The 18,705-nt window shown below is 42.4% G+C and overlaps 1 protein-coding gene across 4 annotated transcripts in view; it reads right to left on the reverse strand.

The window, feature by feature from the left end:
- Window positions 1–18,705, reverse strand: part of LOC119745014 (neural-cadherin-like) — a 65,398-nt gene that overhangs the window by 32,627 nt on the left and 14,066 nt on the right. For all 4 annotated transcript variants that reach the window (XM_038221252.1, XM_038221241.1, XM_038221257.1 and 1 more), the window contains exons 3-14: window positions 14,877–15,059; window positions 13,137–13,368; window positions 11,864–12,080; window positions 10,314–10,425; window positions 9,496–9,888; window positions 8,481–8,686; window positions 7,349–7,619; window positions 5,646–5,815; window positions 4,051–4,391; window positions 2,980–3,187; window positions 815–995; window positions 202–345 (exon numbers count right to left, since the gene is read on the reverse strand). In XM_038221252.1, coding sequence (XP_038077180.1) covers window positions 202–345; window positions 815–995; window positions 2,980–3,187; window positions 4,051–4,391; window positions 5,646–5,815; window positions 7,349–7,619; window positions 8,481–8,686; window positions 9,496–9,888; window positions 10,314–10,425; window positions 11,864–12,080; window positions 13,137–13,368; window positions 14,877–15,059 — 2,658 coding nt within the window. The remainder of the gene's footprint in view (window positions 1–201; window positions 346–814; window positions 996–2,979; window positions 3,188–4,050; window positions 4,392–5,645; window positions 5,816–7,348; window positions 7,620–8,480; window positions 8,687–9,495; window positions 9,889–10,313; window positions 10,426–11,863; window positions 12,081–13,136; window positions 13,369–14,876; window positions 15,060–18,705) is intronic.

Genomic DNA, 18,705 nt, shown 5'->3' on the forward strand with positions numbered 1-18,705 from the left:
TTGAGCTACTTTCTGGCCACTTGAGACAGAAAATTGCTATTATCTTGCGTCCTTGCTGCAATAGTTCAATTTATTAAATAGTTTTGGTTGCCATAAGGTCCCCTATGAGGGCGCATATAATGTGACAGGCCCTTTGCTTAGACGGCACAAATTTCAAGATGTTTAGGGAGAGACGTGAAGTTCATGAGACCATCAAATTACCTGGATCCACATCAGTTGCAGTCACTTGGATGACTTCAGACCCGACTGGCTCATCCTCTCTGATTGTCCGGATGTACATGGGTGCGTCAAAGACGGGGGGGTTGTCATTTTTGTCCACCACGTTGATCACCACACGCAGATAACCTGGCGGTAGAAAAAAGAAAATTCAGTATTGGCTTTTGCCCTTCGCCGACAGGGTGAAGTACCGGTAGAGAAGGATAAATTGGATGGAGTGCAGTGGCGTCATGGATGAGCACTGAATTCGGGGTCTGCGGGTAATTCTGTAGGTTGTGGGTTTGAGTCCAGCCTGGGGTTGTGGTGCATCTACCCTTGGGCAAGGCACTTTGTCACTCATTGCTTCTCCCCGCACCATCTTCACAATCAGTAGCCGAAGCAGTTAACAAATCTTTTTCGGGGGAATGGCACATTTTGATGAATATGATCTCTTATGAATGGTCACACAACACTGTAAACAAACCCTGCACGGAGACCTAAAACAGACATGTTCAAAGCCAAAAAAACATAAATAGTGGGACATCTTGAAAACTGAATCCCAACGAGATTAAAAGGTGTGGGGTAGGGATGAGGTGGGGGGGGGGGGGAAACAACCTACCTTTATTAGGACCGCCAGCACTAGGTAGGCTAGAGGGAGCACCGTCTGTCGCAACGACCTGAACAGAGTAACTATCCTCAGACTCACGATCAAACTTGATAAGGCTGGTGAGAGCACCAGTTGTTGGGTTGATGCTGAAATATGGGGCATCCGAAAAACTTGGGTCCAGAGAGTATGTTATCTACAAAACGGAAAAGACATGTTTAAGCTGCGTAACAAATCCCCTTGTACATATTGTGTGAATGGAATTCTCCTTGTTATTTGTTGTTGTCAATATAATATGAAAATCCCCCCCCCCCCAACAACAAACATGGTGATGTTATCATGACATCACTTAAAGGTTTGTTTTAACTAAACATCGTCTTTGTATGCACCAAGTTTTAGTTCAATGGAAACTATAATTCTGGATGTCACAGGACACATCATAACCTCACAAATGTTTACAGGATTACCATTGGAAGATTACACACACAAAAAGCATGAATCCAATATTTTATTGCATATTAGGTAAGTAATAAAAAACACTGAAGAAACCAGCTGACATGACTGATCCGACCAAAAAAAGTCTTTTGAGCAAGTTTGATTAAAATGTGACACGATTTGGAAAAGACCACGCACAAAAAAACGTAAAATCTGATACAAAACAAGTCAGGTGTGTTTACAAACACAAATGCCCCGCAACCGTGACTGTTCCCATGACATAACACCACTCTAACATCAACTTACATGTACCTTGGTCACATGGAACGTTCATTGACAGCATTAGTGTCTTCTGTAGGTTTTATATGAATTAATCCCTAATCCCTATGATCTCAAAAGAGATTTCTATTGTTTTAGCCACTGTGAACTTGACCCTTGACCTTTTGGCCCCAAATGCAATAGGCTTCTTAGGATTGCCAAGAACAATCCACAAACCAAATTTGAAGTTCACATGTAAAGTATTTCTCAAGTTATCGCGCTGACAAGATTTCTATTGTTTTAGCTACTGTGAACTTGACCCTTGACCTTTTGGCCCCAAATGCAATAGGCTTGTTAGGATTGCCAAGAACAATCCACAAACCAAATTTGAAGTTCACATGTAAAGTATTTCTCAAGTTATCGCGCTGACAAGATTTCTATTGTTTTAGCCACTGTGAACTTGACCCTTGACCTTTTGGCCCGAAATGCAATAGGCTTCTTAGGATTAACAAGAACAATCCACAAACCAAATTTGAAGTTCATATGTTAAGCATTTCTCAAGTTATCGCGCTGACAAGATTTATCCGGACACACACACCCACCCACCCACCCACACAGACTTGTTTCACATACCTAGTGTGGACTTTCCTTTCTTTTCGTGTAGTTAAGGAACACCAGTGGAAAAACTCATTTTTCTCAAACTGTGAAAACTCTTACAACCCAATTTTTTTTCAATGATTCCCTTTAGTGTTTCTCTTCATTCTGCTACAGATAAACCTAACCCAAAAATGCCTCTAAACCTGTTTTCCAGAAATGGGGAAACACTGTGTGGACGTGGGCAAGTCCACACTTCGTCGCTGCTACCTACATTATGTGGACGTCTTTTGTTCGGAAGTCCACACTGCGTATGTAAGACAAGCACACCCACACCCACACACACACACACACAAATACTTGTTTCACATGACTAGTGTGGACTTTCCATTGCTTTCGTGTAGTTAAGAAAAACCAGTGAAAAAACTCATTTTTCTCAAACTGTGAAAACTCTTTCAACCCAATTTTTTTTCTATGATTCCCTTTAGTGTTTCTCTTCATTCTGCTACAGATAAACCTAACCCAAAAATGCCTCTAAACCTGTTTTCAAGAAATGGGGAAACACTGTGTGGACGTGGGGTAAGTCCACACAACGTCGGTGCTACCTACATTATGTGGACGTCTTTTGTTCGGAAGTCCACATTGCGTATGTAAGACAAACTCACACACACACACACACACACACACACACACACACACACACACACACACACACACACACACACACACACACTCACACCCACCCACCCACCCACCCACCCACCCACCCACCCACACACCCACGGAAGGACAAGGCGGAAACAGTATGCCCCTTCGGCTTCGCCGCGGGGCATAAAAAATAGAGTCTTTCATAGACTTTTTGCGAAAAAAGCCAAAAGCCAAAACCAAATTACTGTTTTGAAAGCTGGTTCTGTGTCAGCATCCTCAGCCTGCACTTGGGTGACCAAGAATGGTGGATCCACATCCTCTGGGTAGGCCACAAAGAAGTTTGTAACGGGGAATTGTGGAGTTTCGTCATTCACGTCCTGAACATTCACTGTCTGGGTTCCAAGGATGGACAACCTGTTGCCGTCATCATAAGCCTCCATCTGCAATTTGTAACTGTAGGCAAACAAAATCAGACAGAAGCAGGGGATGCAAAAATAAATTAGATTCCAACCTACAGGGTAAGTAAAAAAAAAAAACGAAACCCAAATGTCGGGACTATTATTTTAGTGAAGTTCTGTATGTAACACTTTCAAAATCTAGGACATGAAAGCCCAATTCATCAGCTTTCTTTTAGTACAAGAATCATTCAAATCACTCATGTACTTTTCAAGTTACAGAATTTTAAACACAACCACCGTTTTAAGGTTCTGTCAACGGCTCACAAAAAAGGTGTGCATTCTTTCAGCAGAACGAAAACAATTCACACAGGGATGTGTGTGAATTGTTTTGCTGAGAGAACGCACACCTTTTTGTGATCCGTGCACAGAACTTTAAAACAGTGGTTGAGTTTAAAAACTCCGTAACTTGACAAGTAGAGGAGTGATTTGAATAAATCTTGTACTAAAAGAAAGCTTATTGATTGGGCTTTCATATGCTACATTTTGAAAGTGCTACATGCAGAAATTTATTAAGAAATGGTCTTGCTATTTTTTTTTTTTAATATTTGACTCACCCTGTATATTAAAAACTTAACCACATTCAGTGGAAGAATTCAGAAATGGGGGGGGGGGGTTACGTAATGCTTAATTACTATTTCAAACTTCAAAATGATGGGCAGTTGTTGAATTACATTTTGGGGGGGTTATGTGGCAAGCAAAAATCTGGCCTGACATCTTTTTAGACATCATTTTCTGCGCCTTCACCTTCAGCTCTATCTTGGCTAGTAAGCACTGGCTGTGTTACAATAAAGACATTCATTTGTTATTTTTTAATCCGTGACCGCTGTTTACTTTGAATAGGACATTTTATATACGTACAACTTAGTCGTTTCATAATCCAGTGGAGCGCTGATGTACAAGTTGGCTATCATGCTGTCACCGACGTTTTGAACGGCAAACTGGCCCTCAGAGTTTGTTTGCGGAATCTGGCCTTGTACAACCCTGTAGCCCACTCCGTTGCCACTCTGGGACCGCGCCTCCAGAGTTCCTATAACATCATTGATGGAGATGTTTTCCATTACAGTGATATCTGGAAATGTGCTGACCCATACAGGGGGCTGATCAACACCAGTAGCCAGAACTTTGACCTGAACGTTGCTTTTGGCCTTATTGGGGCCATCTTCGGCTTCGACCTTGAAGTTAAAGGTATTGTCATCATACTGCGGAGAGGCAAAAAAATTGATTTAGCAGAAAATCATCAAGACAATTCATCAGAGAGTTTATAACACTGTATATCCTATACATGGTGCCCAGCTCCAGGTATTAATAAGGGAATAAATGTGTGTTCGCGAGGTATTATAACTCTGTTTAAGACCGGTCGGAGTCTCCCACCAGTCTTAAACAGAGTGTTTAAAGGGAAAATACAACATTTGCAAACATCAAAAAATAAAACTACCAAATCATTTTGAAATACCTTGCTGGACTGTTAGTGAATGACAGTGTAAAGCATCCTGTAAAATCATGGCACCATGTATACTGTCATTTTCAAGAAAAGTGGTATTTTTGTATCAATTTCCAACGCTGGTCGGCAGTATTTTTTTCAAATACTGGCCCCAATTGACCATCGCACTTGTTTGCAATCGATTACACACCTATGAACGGGTACAAGCCAGCTAGACTGGTTCCCTGACCTTACAATTCCCCAATGTATGTAAACTGCTCTGTTTCTTCTTATATGGAGTCAGGGAACCAGACTACAGGAAAATGATTGTTTTTCTTGGTTTTTATAGCATTTTCAAACCCAAAACCTCAAAAAAGTCAGTGTAACTATATTTGCTATATATTTCCAACCCTCCAAAAGCAAATGATGTATATTCCCTTTAACACCGGCCGAGCACATATTGATTCCCATTCATAAATACCTGTTCGGTCAAAAACACAAATCTTTTCGGTCCAAAAATCAAATTTAGTCAAAAACAAGACATTACCAACCATTTCGTTCAACAATTTTACTTCATGTTTTACGAAACACCCCTCCGACTATAGTATGGAATGCCCTTCCACAACTCGTTACCTTATAAGGAAATTGGCTTAATGGAAGGCGATAATCCAGGGGGACAATAGCCGCATGCATGCCGCAAAGCAGCTCTCAAGATCTCATTCATAGACAATGGCCATACACATTACACGCAAAGCGCAACACACATTCGTTGGCGGCACGCAGCTTCTGAGATCATATCGAGCTTGTTCCAAAAAGATTGAATTTTGGACCTTTAAAAATGACTATCGTTTCCGTCTGAAATGTACACGCGAGGTGTTCCAACCACATAATGCTTACTAAGGAAGCTGCACAAATTAATTTCGAATTCGACATTGAATACCACACACACAACAGGCAAGACGAAAATTTGTCTTGAGATAGAAAATGTACAGAAAAAGTAGATTCACAGATTGCTCACTAAAAAGGTACTTACACCGCTCAGATCTGCTACAGGAGAGATTTCTCCATCCTGATCAATTTCAAACAGCACTGGATTTTGCCCTGTTAGGCCATATGTAAAACCGGCTGGTGTGGGAAGGTCTGCATCCTCAACTTGAACCGTCAGAATCGTAGTGAATGGTTGTACTGTGTTGCTGATAATTACTGTGCCGGGTAAAACACAAATGGTACAAGGATTCATTCACTTAACACACAGGAAAACGCTTGATGTAAAAAATAAAGTCAAGTCTGTCACGAGCCAATGTGGCTCATCAAAATTTCCTACAGACCAGCCACGTGCATCAGCATTTTGAGTGTCAACTTGCATAACGTGCATCAGCTGCGTCGTGTTTCAAACAGAAACAGAAAAAGAAAGCGTGCGTGTTTGGAACATTTTCAACACTGCCCAATACGTGCTTAATTGCGTAAAATACGCAGTTGCAGTTCTCCTACAGAGCTTACGGCTGTCTTTGAGAGAGACCTATTTCTGGTTTCAGTACCATGAAACGACTGAGAATTTTTCTATTCCCCTCGATGGGATGCTAGTCCATCACAGTTTACTCCCCAGCTACAGCCTGTGCCCAGTTAAGCTCCTGGGTGGAGAGAGGCACATGAGGGTAAAGTGGCTTGCCCAAGGACACAACATATGACCCGCAGCTGGATTCAAGCCCCAGACACTCTGATCATGAGTCACGAACCCTAACCACTAGGCCACACTCCCCAATGTTTGAAGTGATTGGGCTCAATACATCAAATACAAAAGCGTTGACCAGTTGACGAAGTTCCAAATTTCAGAATCATTTACCGAAAGTGCTTAACAACAGCCCTACTGTGTGTATCATCTTCAGTACTCGCGTGCAGGGAATGCACCAAGAATGTTAAAACGTGGTGCATCAGTTAACTCTACACTTCACGCGGAGTAAATTTGATGTCATGAAACATGTACGGCAAAATATGCCAGGGTCGGGGGAATGTCGGGGTCCACTTTTGCGACCCCAAAAGTCAGCTTTTCATGCTAGTTGGGATTCCTGCCATAAAGTGTTCGCCTTTTGCGGACAAGTAAGAAACCGCATTTGTGCATTGGTGCTGTGTGTAATTTTATGTGACATACACAACGTGTATCGTAAATTAACTGAAACGACAGGAAAAACGTATGCGTACTCCTTCGTGTCTAGTGTAAACAACCAGGGTTTTTTTCGTCTTTTCTCTGGAACGGTAAACATTGGTTGGTTTCCTTTCAACCAGATGTTTGAAATAGGGTAAGTAAACACTTCAAAACATGAAAATTCTGTGGATTTCAGGACGTAGTGCCCCTTTAACCCTAACCTTCCAGGGATTTTTGGCTAGAAACTCTGCCAAACGCAGCTCCATGCAATGCTTGCCTAAGTGACGAGCCTGCCCAGTGTAGCAAGATCCATCAGGTCAAAAGTCTCAATTTAAAAAAGAAAGTCTGTGGTCAACGAATGCGGCAGGATACAACTGCAGCATTGTTCTATGAGACTAGCTCTCATTGTCTAAGAAGTGGCAGTTGATGCACTGGTGTTGGCAGCTGAATGCATCAAAGTGCACCAGACTTTTTCCACCTGATGCACTGTGTTGCGTCTCGCAGGGTAAGGGTTAATTGTTTCTTCAAACTTTGTTAACAATGCTTAATTGTTACCAAACAATGTTGCAAAAACTTCACCCAGTAGTACTAACCGACATAATCCTCCAGTGGGAAGGTTGGTCGGTTGTCATTGACGTCTGTGATGGTCACCGTGATAAAACAAAAGCCCTGGTTGCTGAAGATGCTTCCGGGATTGTCCTGTGCCGTGACGACAATGTCGATGGTGGGCGTGGTCTCACGATCCAGGGGATCCTGGGTAGAGATATCACCGGTGACTGCATCTATCGTGAAGGGGTTGTTGGATCCAGCAATGTCGTATGCGATTTCCGCATTGACGCCTTTGTCGGCATCAGTGGCTTGCACCTGTGGAGACAAGACACACAAAGTGTCAGAAATAGATGAGGCAAACTGCCTGCTTGGAATCGCCGAATGCGAGTCGCGTGTTGTCCTCTCCGCGGGAACTTTGTGGGCAATCAACTTGTGAACAAACACACACACACATACAGACACACAGTCGTGAATTTCTACATGCTCAACGACAATGCTGTTTCCCTTCGTTCCTGTAATATAACACTCTCCCTTAAACTATGTACATAACCATACGATCGAGGACCGTTTTTAACAAAAGACTCTTGAGGGCTGGCAGAATCTTTTCTTCTCCCTTTGTGTGTCAATCCTCTATCGTAAAGCCATGCAAGAGCATAGATTCTTGTTTCGTAGTTGTGGGGACATACACTCATCTCTACGAGGTACTTGTGGGGACCGAAAACGCTGTGGGGACAGCAAAAAGTCCCCACAACTTCATGCTAATTACCCTGACAATGAAAAACTTCCCCATAACGCAGTGCAGGCCAAGGCATCCAGCCTACCTACTGAGGACATTCCTTTGTATTTGTGTATTTGAGGGAAAAAAACGGGGAAAAAAAACCCACTTTCTTTGACCCCAATTGTCCCTCTTTTGTTTATACACTAACTTTTTAAGGAGACCTCCGATATGTTTCGCACACATCACCAAATTGGGGACCTTCAGGAATTGGGGACCCTATTGTCCTCTATTGTTCAACGTCCCCTATTGAATGCAGAAAAAAACTCACATGCACACATACACCTTTTGGGCATAATAGGAAAGTAATGACAGCGGTGATGTTTGCTGTCATTCTTGTTAGTTGATGAGCTGTTCCCCATGACAAATAATGGAAGACACTGTATTTACTACCAACACACCTTGATGAGGAATGTACCAATCCCTGCACTTTCGGATATGGATGGGGTATAGGTACTGCAATCAGGAAAGACCGGAGTGTTGTCGTTAATATCGTTGACTTGAATCTCAACTTCAGCATCGCTGGTATACTTTCCGTCGGTGGCAGTGACGTTGAAGCGGTAACTGGCTTCCGGTAAGTTGCCGGTGCCTATGCGGGAAATCACACCTGTGGGGAGGGGGGGGGGGGGGGGAGGAAGAACTTTTAAAAACTAAATGGACTGTCGTATGACATTGATAACCAAGTTCACTACAAATAATACAGGATTATGCACGTGAGACGGTCTGGACATTTTTGCAAGAAATTTAGGGTAGACAAAAAAATGAACATGGTCTTGTTTTGCAAAGAATGCTGATCTGAGTTTTTAGAAAAGCCTACAATTGCCAGATGACTTACAACCCGTATTGCTAGAATAACTAAAAGCAAACCAAATAACTCATATAAAACTGATATTTCAAAAGCATGCTATCAAATGACTAGATACATGTTTAAACATGTATCCACAGAATACCAATATTTGAAATGTGGTAACTCTCATCACACTGACACCAACATATTGGCATATTTTAGGTTGTGTAGAGTTGCTGTTACTAACATGGGGTCTGATGCTTCTTGAAGAATATCTATAGAATCCAGTGAAGTTTAAGTCTGTCACCAGCCAACACGGCCCATTAAATCAGCGTTTATCTCCGGTTTCGACTGAGAATATTTTCTACTCCCCCACTGGGCAGAAAAGCCAGTCCATCTCCTGGGTTGAGAGAGGCAAGTAGGGGTGGAGTGCATTTCCCAAGCACACAACATATGGCCAGCAGCTGAATTCGGACCCCTGACCTTCCGGTCATGAGTCGCAAACCCTAACCACTAGGCTTCACTCCCCCTAGAATACAGAATTTAGAACTAAGGCTAGAAGAATTTAGAATGAAGCCCAACAGAATACAAAAGGTTAATGCCTTTATGAAGCCAACTATTAAACTTACCAGTTTGGGGATCAATCTGGAAGGTACTGGAGCCTTGAATCCCAAATGTGATGGTGTCGGTCTTATCAGCATCGCTGGCATAGACAGTGCCAATGATGTAGCCAGCTGGCGCGTCCTCATCAATGTAATACACCGAGCCATCCGTGTTCAAGAAGACCGGAGGTTCGTCGTTCACATCCGTCAGGTAGACCCAGACTTTGGCAGTGTCTGCACCCCCGGCCTGGTCCTGGACTTGAGCCTCCAGCTCGTAGGAGCCGTCACCAACGTCGTAGTCCAGCCCAGTGGCTGCGTAGAGCACCCCCTGAGAGTCTAGCCTGAACTTGTCGGCCTGGGCCCCGATCAGGCTGTAGGTCAAGATGTTGTTGGGGTCGGCGTCGCAATCGGTGGCCGCAACTGGCGAAAAACCAAATATCAAAGAGAGAAGGAATGTAAGTCATCAATGCAAATCAGGTTAGTCTGTGGCTAACCCACTGACGCTTTACTGTGTACAGCCATGGCACACAGAACCATAGCTCATTTCAGACACAGCTCAAATCGACGAAATTGTATTTGTAGATTGCTTAAGATGAGATTAACCAAACTTGTTGTGAGAACAAAGCCACCAGTCCATCTGCCATTAGCTCAGGTAGGTGCAGCCCATCCACATTACCAGGGATGGGATTTACCATGAAAGTTAGCATTCAAAAGAACTTTCTATTGGCATCTCACACTGTGATGGATATTTGAGGCCACAGAACAAGTCCTTGGGAAACCTGGACTAATGTGAATCCCACACAAATATGCAATACAGAAAGGGGGCACTGGAGGAGTAGCGTTACCTGTTCCGATGGGTGTAGTTGTGTCAATTGTCTCAATGACGTTTCTGAACGAGTATGTTTCACGTTCAAACTTGGGAACACAGTCATTGATGTCAGTCACTTCAACATTCACCTGCAATATTCAAAATGAATTACGATTAAAACAAAAGGAAATGATAACAGATTTTTGGTTCAGTAGGGAGGAAAAACTTCATCAACTACAGATACCCATGTACTCATTGTACATACAAAAAGGTGGAGTCCAACCCAAACAAAAGTGTTTCCAATAAAGATGCATCTTTCTTCAACTAAAAACACATCCAAACAGAAAAACCTCGAGTCCTAATAGAAATGCCTGATTTGAACGTCAACTATCCAAATAGGTTAGCTGCCACTGGCAGCTTAAAAGAAAAATCAATAAGAGCCGTGGAGCACTGTGGTCCAATGGTTACAGAGTGCAACTCATGTTGGTACGTGAGCCTAACCCTGCGGAGGACATGGTGCTTGAGTTCTTGGGCAAGACAGTTTACCATCATTGCCCTTATCTACTCCGGACTATTCGTGGGTACTTGCAGGGGTAGAGACCCAATTGCTCTGATCTCCAGCTGCTGCAAAAAAACAGGACTCATAGCATGATAAACTTGGGTAATAAATGCGAAGCGCTTTGAAACTTTGGTATACAGTGCTGATAATAATAATAATTTATATTGCGCAAATTCCATATGAAAATGATCAAATGCGCATCACAATTATTATCCCTATTCATCAGGAATGAGGCAATTTTTTCTGCAGCAGCTCGAGATCACAGGTCTGTACCTTCACAGGTCTGTACCTTCACAGGTCTGTACCTTCACAGGCCTCTACCTTCACAGGCCTCTACCTTCACAGGTCTGTACCTTCACAGGCCTCTACCTTCACAGGCCTCTACCTTCACAGGCCTCTACCTTCACAGGTCTCTACCTTCACAGGTCTCTACCTCTACAGGTCTCTACCTTCACAGGCCTCTACCTTCACAGGCCTCTACCTTCACAGGTCTCTACCTCACAGGTCTCTACCTTCACAGGTCGCTACCTTCACAGCTACCTTCACAGGTCTCTACCTTCACAGGTCTCTACCTTCACAGGCCTCTACCTTCACATGTCTCTACCTTCACAGGCCTCTACCTTCACAGGCCTCTACCTTCACAGCTACCTTCACAGGTCTCTACCTTCACAGGTCTCTACCTTCACAGGTCTGTACCTTCACAGGCCTCTACCTTCACAGGCCTCTACGTTCACAGGCCTCTACGTTCACAGGTCTCTACCTTCACAGGTCTCTACCTTCACAGGTCTCTACCTTCACAGGTCTCTATCTTCACAGGTACCCATTTGTACTCCTGGGTGCAGAGAGGCAATCGTAGTTAAGTGCCTTGCCCAAATGCGCAAGCACCATGTTCCCTGTCAAGGTTCGAGCCTATGTACCACAGCACACAAGTCGAACACCGCAACCATTGGACCACAACCTTATAAGCACCGTACCAATATTACTGTTATATTATTACAATAATTCTGTTTGTTGGACTCGGAGCGTACCCGGACAGTAGTGGACAAGCCATCTTGGACGTCTTCAGTCGCTTGCACTTCCAAGAAGTACGAGTCTAGCACCTCCCGGTCCACATTTTCCAGCAGTTTGATCAGGCCAGAGGAAGGGTCAATGGAGTGACGTGGAATCGGCTGGTTGGTCTCGCTGTTCAGGAGCGCGAAGGTGACAGCTACGTTGCTGAAGGAGAATGCGTCGATGTCTATCACGCTGGAGTAGGGAAAAACAGAGAGAGCAAGGTCAATGACTGTTTGGGCTGTAGCTAGCATTTGAAAATTTGAAAAATAATGCATCCCTGTCAAAGGTCCATGCTTTGAAGTTAATGTATTATAAAGCCTACAAGGTGTCAAAGAGACGCTGGGACAACCCTGTGTATGGCTCAAATATTGCATTCATGTTCCAGTAAGGCTATCATTTCAACACAGGGTTCGACATTAACTTTTTTCTTTTCACTCGCCAGCCGGGCTACTGAAACAGATTCTTAACTAGCCCGTGGGCATTTCCACTAGCCCGCATGTTTTTGTTTTATAAGAGTGTCTCTTAAACAACAATGTGCTTACATGTAGAATGTGTATTCTGAGGCAACCTTGTCAGTGTTTTTAATCAAGAGATCTAATAATTTAACCCTAACCAGTTAATAAAATGAGACACAAATTGATACAGGTTTGCTTTCTGAATTTAATGATTTATTTCTTCCCGTCCTTTCATCTTTGCCGTGGCCCAATAATTTTTGACTCGCAAGCCGGGCTTCTTAAGGAATGTTCGACTAGCCCACCGCTGTTTTGACTAGCATTTGGCTAGCGGGCTACCGATAGAGTCAACGGTAAAACTAAAATTCTCATTTTATTAGACAACCTTGTGTATCCCACAAAGCATCCAATAGCCAATAATAATATAAAACCGGAGTCTTAAAGCACACGTATCTACCAATATTAGGTCCTCAAGGCAATGGTAATTATGTCTACTTTTTAAAGGCAGATAAATGAAGTTTATGAAAAATATGAGACCTATTATGCAGCACAAGGTGCTGCGGCGCATATTACAGCCACTGCCAGAAACAACGGGGGAAACCCTTCTCTTAGCGATGTGTACTGGGTTCTTCAATGTGCATTACAAAACACACGACACCTACGGCTTAATGTCCCATCCAAAGGATGAAGCAATAATGGTAAAATGCCTTGCTCAAGAGCACAAGGACCATGTTCCCTGTCAGTAACAATTGGACCACAGCTCCCCCCCCCCCCAGACCACAGCATATCTACTCACTTTTGCTCCCCAATCTTTTCTTCTTCCACTGCTACGTTGTACACCTCCTGGGTGAACTGCGGCGGATGGCTGCCACCAAAGATGTTGACCTCGGCGGGTATGCTGCTTCCGTTCTCGTCCTGGGCGTAGACACTCAGAATGTACTTCCGGCCTTGCTCGTAGGTCTGGCCCTCCAACAGGCTAGTCCTGATCGAGCCACTTTCCTCGTCGACGGTGAACAAGCCGCTCCCACCTTCAAAAAGAAAAAAAAAAGAAAAGCACAATGCCATCATAGAGCATTGCATGGGACTATTGAGCAAGAAAAACATTAAATGCATCAGTTTCCATTTCAGGAGTGAGATTAGTCTGAGTATCACCCGTTATCCACGGAGCAAGTCTCTTATATAACGTCTGATATGTCTAGATATACATGTACATAAACAAGCGGCACACCAGCCAATCGGAGTCGACTTTACTAAATCGTGACACCATTTCATTCCTAAATAAGGACTAAATGGTTTGATTGGTCAATTCAAATGCAGAGTTTTGTAATACAACAACAGCCGGGCGCGATATCGCATAACATGATACAGAGCGCATGACAGATTTGTTTAATCCATTGTCTATGATGCGCAATGGGTGAATGACCGAAAACCCGATATAGAAAGCGCCTGCTGATTGGTCAAAATCTAGGAGGTCAAGAGACGGGGTCTTGCCTAATTAATCAGGGAATCTGTTCATGCGTTATAGACCACGGCATTCGTCATGGTCTACTACAAAGACTAGAGTGAGATTGGGAGAAAATGAAAATCCCCAAATTATCGGCAGTGGATGATGGTGGGGTTGCCATGAACCTCAGAGCAATGTAGGGTCTGAGGTATATATATTTGATTCCTCAAGGCAGCCCTTAAGATATAAAGCATTATAGGTAGAAACATCTTTACAGCAAAACCTCTGAAATTCCTCTGATTTCATAAGTGATTATTTTAAAATCCTGATATCAGTTAAAAGCCAGGCAAAAAAAATTCTGAAATCAGGACAAAATCTGGACCAAATTTTTTTTGAAATCCTGACAAAAAATCCTGAAATCAGGACAATTTGTTTTAAAAGACGGGCCTTTAAAAGGACTTTGTTTAATATTTTGATTTTTTAAAGTGAGTGTTTAACGCTGGTGATGTTTGAAGACGATTGTGACGATTCTTGAAATCGCATTTCTGGAAATAGATTATAGGGTAATTGCGTTTAAATGGTGATATACTTTGAACGGATTGAGCAATTTCAGTAATTTTTTTCATCTTAAAAAGTAGTTTTTAAAATTGGCTTTCCAGTCGTTATTTTTGGTGCTACATATTTTTTAACTATGAAATATATTGTTTTGGGTTTTGTTTTTGCTTTTTTTTTAACTCACCCTGCACATACATGTAAAAAAAACCAACGGAACGGCATACTTATTAAAATTTGGTAGTTAAATTTCATGGGAACTTGCGGGAGCCCTTGTTTTTGGTCAATTTTCCAAGGACAGACATACCGGGATGCAAAATAGATGCGCATGCGCATCGATCGAGACAAAGCCAGTGTTCCAAGAAAAAAAAACGTTCATCAAGAGTGCATTTACTGACAACAGCATGGCAATTAGTCAATTATTTTTGGTCAAATATTGTTGGTCAATTTTTTGGGACAGACCGACCGACCGACCACCAAGTGGCATGTAGAAGCTCCTGCCAGAGCTTAATAATCATGCCAAGATTTTGTAAGACTTACCAGAGTTGAGATAGAAGCGCACATCGGAGCCCTCAGGGTCAGAGGCTCTGAGACGATAGATTGAGGCACCGGTGGAGGCATCCACAGGTACCACCGCGATGTAGGGGTACACCACGATCTCCCACTGTGGGGGCTCATTAACGTTCTGTACCTCAATGATGATGCGCTGGGTGTCACGCTTGTCTGGAGTAAAGGAAAAGAAATTTGGAGAAGTGAGAAACATGACTGGCCTTTAATAAATTGATCTAACAAACCCATAGGGTGATATTTAAAAAACTAGAGAGCCCACTCGCTGCGAGCACTCGTTCCGACATGGACGCGCAGTACCCATACTTCAGGTGGAGCAATGGAACCACTTTTGAATTAATTTCTGATAATGATAAATGACCACTCCCGATTGATCGGGATTGGTCCTAAGTCCCGCCAACCTCAGTCCATTGTTCCAATTTAAGTATGGCGCTGCATGTCCATGTCGCGCATGTGCGTTGTATACGGAGTGCGCTCTCTAGTTTTTAAAAAATATACCGGTAACTCTATGATTAAACCCCACCCACTGCTTTCCAATGCCGCACCGCGTGTTTGAGTCACGTGCATCATTCGCACGTGGAGGCTTGTCTAACTTTTGTGAACGCACGTCGAAAAAAATGATCACGGATGTGATTGGTCAAGCATCATGGGGCAAGCTTTATGATTGGTCTTTAACAGTGGCGGCTGAAAGGGCAGTCCAAGGGGAGTTTTTTTTTAATTAGACATTTATCCTAAATCCTAACAAATATTATGCACTTTTCGCCCTGAGTTTTGCATTTGAGAAGTTTAAACTATTCTGCACAGACACCATGATGTCAATACAATGGTTGATCAGATGTTACAAGTACCGGTATTTGCCTATGCCATATACCGGTAGAAATACATGCCTATTCAGCATGTACATGTACATGCTTTTCTTCATTTTTCCTAACCCTCCTATATGCAAACATACATGTACATTCTGTGCAAAGATGTCCTTTCAGTCAAAATCAATCAAGTGACTGTTTTTCAACAGTTAAGAGCTCCCAGCCTACATACATGTAAAGCAGGATTGACTGGCGGTGACTGTTTATGTAACTTGGTACAGCTACATGTATGCTTTGACTGTAGGTGAATGATAAGCCTCTGTGCCAACCACTTGCCTGCTTTTGTCAGTTGACTGAATCCTACTAGTAACAGTGCTTGCTTGAAATACATGTACGGTGTGATCTGACTGTTGATGACTAGCCTGTGTAAAAGGCATGGCAGGGGAAGATGACTGAATTTTTTTGACTGTCTGTGACTGTTCAGACAGCAGGAGAACTAATTCTTAAAAAGAGGGTTTTACATCATTAACATTTTTATAACGTTTACATACATGTACACTACACACTTGCAACTATGAGAAAATTAATTAAATAGTTTAATATTACAAAGGTCAACAAATATTTTGTTTAGTCATTCCTAATATTCCATTTTGTAAAGAAAACTGACAATTATTTTACACAATGTACATCAAGGGTACCAGTACATGAATGTATTATACACGAATCATGAGTCATAGGATCGGCATCTGCCTTCTACCAATACTGTACTAGATTCTATTGTACATTATGTTCACACACCCTCAACAATGCAGACTGCGCCTTTGATATATGAGGCGGTTGCTAGGCGCTGTAAACCACATGGGGTGCCAAAGCATTAAAGGGGCAATTCAATTGGAATTTAGATCGTGGAACAACCGCTGGAGTTCGAGGCTATAATTGGTTAGTTAACAGCATAACCATATTGTTTTAGACCAAGGAAAGCCAATGTGGTGACTCATTTGTACGCAGGGTACCGATGACTGGGTACCGATAATAACACCTGTGATAATGATTGTGGTTTTTGTGGACAGCATAACCCTTTAAAGTAAAAGGTCAAACAGGTTGTGTCAACATGGCCATCACACTTGCATTTTGGATTAATCATTTAACTTGAAGTACTAGTGAATACCAATGTGCAGAAAGCAGGTCTAAGTAAATTCTAGGACCACAATAGGCCACAGCATGATGGTGGAGTGTTCAAACTATTGGGGTTGAAAAGTAAATCACAAACAACCCTTCGTCAAGAGGGGTTTAGTTACAGCGATGCATAAGTGACATTCTAAAAATGTCCCAATGTTGACCATAGTCAGATATCAAAAAAGTTAATGTTTAACTTGTTTTGCCAGACACAACCTGGTAGACTGGTCATACATTAACATGTACGGTAGGGACCATTTCAAACATTACACAATCACAGGAAGGTACTTTCCAAAACAAAAAATAAGCCCAAGCTTCCAGGAAATGTTGTTTCTGTCATTAATAATCATTTCATATTTAATGTATGTCAAAGGGGAAGAACTTAAAAAACAAATGTCCCCCAAACAGCTGACTTAGGATAGGGTTTTGCCGTACCGAATAAATCAAGCACAAAACAAATTGATCATTCAACAGAATGTTTTTCCGATCTGAATATTCCACAAATTTGAGTGGTTAGGAGAAGATGAAGATGAATGCCCATCGGGTCATTTTTCATCGTTAAAGTTTGCATCTTTAACCCTAACTCCCTAGGCCTTTTTGCTAGGATGTACATGTAGCCTCAATCCTGCAAAATCCTCCGATTGGCCTTATGGAAAAATACATGTAGAAATAATAGACTCAATCCTGCAAATTCCTCCATTATTTCTTAAATATGGTCCGTGGAGGCATGGAGGAAGGAACTTCTTCCATGGTGGAGGGAGGGGTGACCACTGCCTGAATCCTACAAAATCATGTCAAACTGTCAAACTTGAGGCTTGGCCAGTGACATCCTGGAGCAGTACGGAGGATTTCCAGCATAATCCAGGCCTATATTTATGCATGGCTAAGCAAAAACAACACAAGGTCCGGCCAAGACCTTGACAAAGTGCATCCGACGAAATCAGTAACGCACTTTTGCCGTAACCTCAATCCTCCAACAAATTCCTCCACTTTGGCAATGAGGATTTTGAAGGATTCAGGGCGGTGAGGGTTAAATCAAGTACCAGCTAGTAAGTCAGCTACATGTACATCAACTACAACAAATTATACATTTAATTCCTGATCGATGCACACAAATTTTAACTACGCCATGCTGTGCACATGCACTTTCAGACTGGTACTTCGTTTAGGCTGGCACACATAAAACTTTTCTGGTGTATTTTGAATATCTGATTGAATGCAAGTTTAAATAATCGTATGACGGAATTTTTTTCACGGATCTCTTTTTCTTTTTTGATCTCCACTCTTGGTTCACTCTGGCAGCCCCCACTTCCATGAAACACAATACATTAGTAACGCTGATTCATCACACCTGAATAGCGCTTTTTTGGTTAGCCTCTGACACAAAGCGCTACGGCACGGTCCACAACACACTGTGAATGGGCCTATTCTGTCATTGGTTGATGTGAACTCAAGGATATTTAGCAGTTTGCCTGGTACAGTACTGCAAGCTACAATGCAACTACAATGTTTATCTAAGTGTAGAATGTTTTTCAACACAAACAGCATTGAGGGTACAAAAAGTCTGCTGTGTACATGTATGTAGTAACATGTACATGTACATGTACATGTATGGACTGAGCAATAAACGAACACAAAAGGTTAGAAACAAACCGCATCATGTGATGTACATTTTGTATGCGAATAATTACATGGATGTTCATGGTCTGAAAAGTGACATGTGAAAAGTGCTACAGGTCATGTACAATACATGTAGTATGCGTATAACATGGGGAATGCCACAATACATAGGAATCATAAAAGGTCAAGGCATGTAGTCA

The sequence above is a fragment of the Patiria miniata genome, unplaced genomic scaffold, assembly GCF_015706575.1.
Source record: "Patiria miniata isolate m_02_andy unplaced genomic scaffold, ASM1570657v1 HiC_scaffold_12, whole genome shotgun sequence".
NCBI lineage: Eukaryota > Metazoa > Echinodermata > Asteroidea > Valvatida > Asterinidae > Patiria > Patiria miniata.